Below are 6398 nucleotides of genomic sequence, written 5' to 3' on the forward strand. Positions count from 1 at the left end.
TCTAGGGAGTATGCCTCTTGATTCCTCCCTTCGACAAACTGTGCCATTTGGAATATCCTGCAATTCAAAGAAAATTTGTTTGTTTGAATAAGCACTTGCAATTTGTCCTTTGGTGATGGATCATGTTTCTTGTATCACTTCTTGATCCGATACATCATGTTCTTTAAAAAAATATGTAACTCTTCATCTCCACTCTTTGAATCATCATGATGGTTTGTGGAGAGTTTTAACCTTTGAAACTTCTTAAAATGCTTGAGTTAAGTGCACAATCAAGCTCATATCGACAAATGCTCTTTCTATCATCATTTAGGGTAATACCATGTACATAAATAAAATTCCTGCAAAGTAATTAAATGTTAAAATATGAGAAATTTTAACAAGATCAATGGAAACATCAAACCAAGGTTGATGTTTAATGAGAGTTGGCTGGTGAATTCTTTTCAGAATTCACAATGCACTCAGAATGTCAACGAACACAACTCTTGGCACTTCAAGTGACACTTCTTTTGGAAATCCAAATGGCATAACCTTTTAAATATCAAGAGACATGTTTTGTGAATACCAAAAGTCATGACTATTGGTTCTTCAAAAGTCATATCTTTTAGTTTTCCAAAAGCCATGATTTTTGATTCATCTCATTGAAAAGATGCGTCTCTTGAATTTCCCTGCAAAACAAAAGAAAGGATACACTACAACAAAACTGTACATTTGCGGCGTTTTTTTTACATATATCGGCGTTTTTAAGCGCCGTAAAAAACACCTGTGGCGCTATAACAAACGCCGTAAAAAGCACCGCTGCAAATAGCGTCGCTAAAGTTCGCGGCGTTTGGTAACAAAAAACGCCGCAATAGGTAACGATATATAACGGCGTTTGTCCAAAAAACGCCGCAATAGGTGTTGATATTTGGCGGCGTTTTTCCTACAAACGCGCAATAGGTGTTGAGATTTAGCGGCGTTTTTCCTATAAACGCCGCAATAGGTGTTGAGATTTAGCGGCGTTTTCCCCAAAAATGCCGTAATAGGTGTTGAGATTGAGCGGCATTTTTCCCACAAACACCGCAAAAGATCTGGTATATAGCGGCATTTTTAGAACAAACGCCGTAAAATGTCATATCTATAGCGGCGTTTTAAGATACAAACGCCGCTAATTACCTCTCTATAGCTAAAAGAAATTGATTTTGCAAATTAAAACTAATTTGTCAAATGTTGTTTTCTACTCTTTTATTACCCAAATTTAACCTGTAGCATTTTCCAATAAACTTGACATCCATAACAACAAACTTAAAATCCATAACAAGAAAAATGAAATCCATAATAATAAATCAAAGTTTACATTAACGTAAAATATAATGTAGTTCAACATTATTAACTATAATAAATAATAATATCTAAGATATTTGTTTCTAATCTTACACATTCTTCAAAACTCTTATTGCCACTGATTCAGAAATTCATATGGATATGGCATACTGCTCTTAGAATTTTGATGTTAGAAAAAAACACTATAAAGAAGCTTCAAGAGAATCACATGCTGTTAGGACTTTGGACCTGAAAAGGAAAAGAAAACAATAATGCAAAATCTGAGCAACTGATAATAAAATAGATCAGACTATTTAAAGCTTAAACAAGAAATTATGTCTGCATACGTCAAATAATATCTCCAAAGATACCTTCTAACTACGGTAACTTCAACTTAGAGCACTGCACCAGCCTTTCCAGTAATAGGAGCCTCCTGGAAAAGAGTATACACCTTTAAAACACAATTTTTCCCTCAGATCCATGAAATTTGATAGGGAAACAACTAATTAAGCCCTAACAGGTTCAATATTTGTCTTGTCATTTACCTGTGCTAAAGAACTTGATGGAGGATTAGAAAACCTGGAATGACCAGGAAAAAAGTCAAATTTCAATCTCAACATACAGAAACCTTTTTCAATAAAGACTTCTTTAGGCATTATATATATCTAACAATGTAGGAAAGGGTGCTTTAGCACGGGAACATACCTGATCGCCCTAGCTTCTCTCTTTTCTCCTTCCACTGTATCAGGTTTGGCATATGGTGCAAATCGGGCTAGTCGAGCTTTTTTCTTCTCTTCCTCGTCAACAGCTGTAGAGGGCGCAGCAAGCCCAAACCTGGTAACCAATGAAAAGAATATATAAATCAATTAAGTACAACTCTGAGCAATACCATGACCGGGTAAAGGTGATATGGACAAAAACCTCTCTGCTCTAGCCTTCCTCTTCACCTCCTCAGATTGCTTTGATGTTTCTGATCCCTTTGAGTCGGCTGTGCCAAACCTGTAAAATTTGTACACAAATCAACAAACATAAAGAAAACTCGTGAAATGGGATTCAACTTCCACAACTATAGTTACTAGACCTTTACCGTATAATGAAATTCCTTCCAATACACATAAAATTGAGCCAAATAGGTAACTATGTGAGATTATAAATGCGGGCTATCAAGGCAACTATGTAATATTATAAAGGAGTTACACTAATTTCTAAAGAACCAACGGAAAAAATGATTAAGAGACAATAAATTTGAAAATTAAGAGGTTCTAAGAGATTCTATACAATCTAAACAATGAACGATTTCATGAATATTAATATAGGCTTCTCAGCGCACCAACAATCAACAATCGCATCCAAAGAAAAGTTATAAGAATATAAATTTTAGAAACAAAATAAAACTTCATCTTCTCTTCTCTTCAGAAATTCTCAACAACAAGGTATAAAAAACCAAAAGAAAAACCCTAAATAACACCTAAAATGAAAAAGGCAAAATAGAATTTACCTCTCGGCCCTAGAATTACACATTCTTTAAAAGAGTGATCCTGGATTAGTGGCAAACAGAAGATATAAAAATTGCTTCTTTCCACAACCCATAAATCAAAGTTTTGAGTAAAATACAGGGAATTATAAGGGGGGAAAAGAGAACCTGCATGCAAGATCGACCAAAGATGTGAATGGTGGGTCTGGTCCAAGGAATGTGATTATCGAGGTAACTGAAGAATTCTCATGAGACATCGTATGCTAAAAACTTGGGAACGTAAACTACATTGCTTCCGTTTCCAAGATCAACAATTTGGGCCTTTTTACCATAGTCGTTAGGGTTAGGGTTAGGGTTCATTTTTAACTTAAAATCCATCAAACTAGTTGAAGCAAGTCACCTTTAAACAGCAGAAATCTGGTAAAGCAGAAGTAGTGTAGTTTAAAGGGCGTGACACTTAAAATTTGTAAACTTGCGGCGTTTGTAAACACAAACGCCACTATAGTACAAGTGTATAGCGGCGTTTGAATAAAAACGCCACTAAAGTACGAGTCTTTAGCGCGTTTTTATAAAAATGCCACTAAAGTATGAGTCTTTAGCGGCGTTTGTATAAAAATGCCACTAAATTATGAGTCTTTAGCGGCGTTTATAAACACAAACGCCACTATAGTACATATGTATAACGGCGTTTGTATAAAAACGCCACTAAAGTACAATTCTATAGCGGCGTTTGTATAAAAATTCCACTAAATTACAAGTCTTAGCGGCGTTTGTATAAAAACGCCACTAAAGTACTACTCTTTTGCGACATTTGTTGAAAAAACGCCACTATAGATGAACCTATTGTGGCGTTTTTATAAAAACGCTGCTAAAGTTACCATTTTGTGGCGTTTTCTATGTAAACGCCGCTATATGTTTAAAATTAGTGGCGTTTACTCCTAAAACTCCGCTAAAAACGCCGTTGTAGAACAATTTTGCTGTAGTGATAGAAGAAGGAATAAGGTTAAATAAAATTTGTTTTTTACTCTCCTCTTATGATCTGATTTCATTATTCACATTTTCAACTCCAACATTTTCTACATCCATTCTCCTATGTTCATCATTTTCAACTTCAAAAAGCTTTTCTTCATTTCAATTTTCCTCCAAACGTTCTCTTTCAATTGTATTGTCTTTAAGTTGTTATTTTAATGCTTCAATGCTTCTTTTCAATTGAGTTTGATCTTCATTCACTCGGCTAGGAGATAATGGAGTCAATGTGACTTTTCTTTCATTGTGGATGAATGAGTAGTGATTTGTGAATCCATCATGGACAACCCACTTGTCAAATTTCCATGGCCTCCCCAAGAGTAAATGACTCATACTCATAGGCACCACATCACATAGAATCTTGTCTTTGTACCTTCCAATTGAAAATGGAACAAGTACTTGTTCAATGACCTTCAACTCTTTCTCGTCGTTCAACCATTGTAATTCATATGGACTGGAATGTTTAATCATTGTAAGCCCCATCTTTTCTACCATATATATGCTTGAAATGATTGTACAACTTCATTTGTCGATAACTACAAGCCACAATTTACCATTTACATGGCAACGGGTGTGAAATGTGTTTGTCCTTTGCTGTTCATCCCCCTATGTTTGGAAAGATGAAAGATCACAAGACATTGTTAGTAGAAAATAAAGAAAATTAAAACCTTACCAACACGCTTGTAAAACCTCACAATTTTCACTCAAAAGAAAAGTAGATGATCACTCCACTTGCTTTCGTGTTTGCTCTAAGGAATATATCTTGGCTTTTAGCTATTACCTTTCTGATCTCAATCACTTAGTATGCGTTTTTCCACTCTATCTCTCTTGTTTGGTCCTTTTAAAGAACTAAATCAATATTAGAACAAGTTCTTTCTCTCTTGTGTGTGTCGGCTACAATATAGGTTTGTATGGACAGAACAAGAAAAAAATGAAAAAAATAAAAGAAATGGTTTAAGGAAAAAAAATGAAAAGAATGAAATGGTTTAGGAAAAGGAATGAAATCAAAGAAGGAATGGGTGACTTACAACCCAAGAACAACACTTGCTGTACCCTTTCACGAGACACAATAAGGTTATCTTCCTTGGTGTAGATATGTCTTCCTAGTTGTCTTGATATGGTAATGTACTTTCTTTGGCTTTGACTTTCTTTTTGCTAAATTTTCTTTTCTTTCTTTTGAACTTTCTTTTTTGTTTTTTGTACTCCTTTGTTTAATGTAGGAACTTTGATTTCCTTTTGAACTTCTTTTTCTTTTATTTTTTTGCTGCACGCCAATGGAACTTTCTGTGTCCATCTAACTATGCTTTGAATACCACTTGATGTATGGAAAATCTACACCCTTCAAAAGAAAGTGAAGATACATACTTATTGTTGTCCCAATCTAGGAATGAAAAAAGCGATGCCCCTGAATTACAAGTATGGCTGCAACAAAGAAACATAAGTAAAAATGATTAGTAAGGATATAATGAAATGAATAAGTAATTAGAATGATAAATATAATGAATAAAACGGAAGAAAGAGTTGGATGTGGAAGTATATTAAAGATGATATTGTTAGTGGCCTTCAATGGAAGATGGATGATGGTGTTGAAGTTGAATGATTGATAATGGAAGATGGTGATGAAGTTTGTATCTCAAACACGCCAAAGAATAAGCTATGCTAAGGAGCACAACCCCCATCTTCACAAACTTGCTTGAGGGAAGGTAATGGTGTCTTAAACCCACTAGTTATGAAATCTAGGAATTAAAAGAATCAAATATGGTAGGAATGACAACCATAAGTATAGAAATATACTTGCTTAATCGATAGAGTTCTTAAAGAATTTTGAAGAGAGATTAACTCATAAAGAAATTTTATAAAATGAATGAGATCATTACAAATGATGAAGCCTTTCATATTTATAGGAAATGAAAGGCTTGGTCGAATAGGCATCTAATGATTCGACTAAGTACATGAATGTACATAATGCTTCAATTGAAAGAATAAGTCCTTTGGGCATGGTGTTGGTTCGACTAACTCTTCAAAGGAGACATGATGATTCGACCAACATGTATGGAACCTTCCTTGACCGAGTGGTGTCATGTTGGTTCAAGTTGGCACTAAAGACTTCATTTGCATGGCATGTGGGGGTTGGCCGAACGGTCATGATACTTACCTCATACCTCTTCATGATTTAGGCTTTAATGAGATCTCTTCACCAATGTGCACCTTGATGAAAGGACATCTTCATGGATAACAACATTCACAAAAGGTCACAACTGTTGGAAGGTAACCTTTCATGTTTGACCTATTTATAAGATGAATAAGCTATAGGTGAGCTGGCCATAGGTGAGTTGCAACATGGTGAGTGTTATGGCAGCTCTTTGTGAAAAGTCACCTCCTGGAAAGGAACTCTTTGCGAAAAGGTACAATTTTTGAAAATTTGACTTGACCTATATTTAAAGTATTCTGAGTGGTGATGTTGATGGTACAACTCCCCAACTGAGTTGAAGCCATCTTCTAGCTAGAAATATTTAGCTCAAATCTTGGTACCAATTTGAAAGGTAGGGGATACTTGGCCGAATAGTTATGCAACCATTCATCCTTGGCACTTAAAAGA

General features: G+C 35.1%; 1 protein-coding gene across 1 annotated transcript; it reads right to left on the bottom strand.

Annotated features, from left to right (window-relative positions):
* Window positions 1-1693: 1693 nt before the first annotated feature.
* LOC120149370 (protein MODIFIER OF SNC1 11-like) lies at window positions 1694-3030 on the bottom strand. Its single transcript, XM_039162170.1, has 5 exons — window positions 2942-3030; window positions 2221-2298; window positions 2005-2133; window positions 1845-1878; window positions 1694-1732 (listed from the first exon to the last, which is right to left on the bottom strand). Exons 1-5 carry the CDS (start codon window positions 3028-3030, stop codon window positions 1694-1696), a joined length of 369 nt encoding a protein of 122 aa, XP_039018101.1.
* Between the last annotated feature and the right edge of the window lie 3368 nt (window positions 3031-6398).

This window comes from Hibiscus syriacus, unplaced genomic scaffold (assembly GCF_006381635.1).
Source record: "Hibiscus syriacus cultivar Baekdansim isolate YM2019G1 unplaced genomic scaffold, ASM638163v2 tig00111002_pilon, whole genome shotgun sequence".
NCBI lineage: Eukaryota > Viridiplantae > Streptophyta > Magnoliopsida > Malvales > Malvaceae > Hibiscus > Hibiscus syriacus.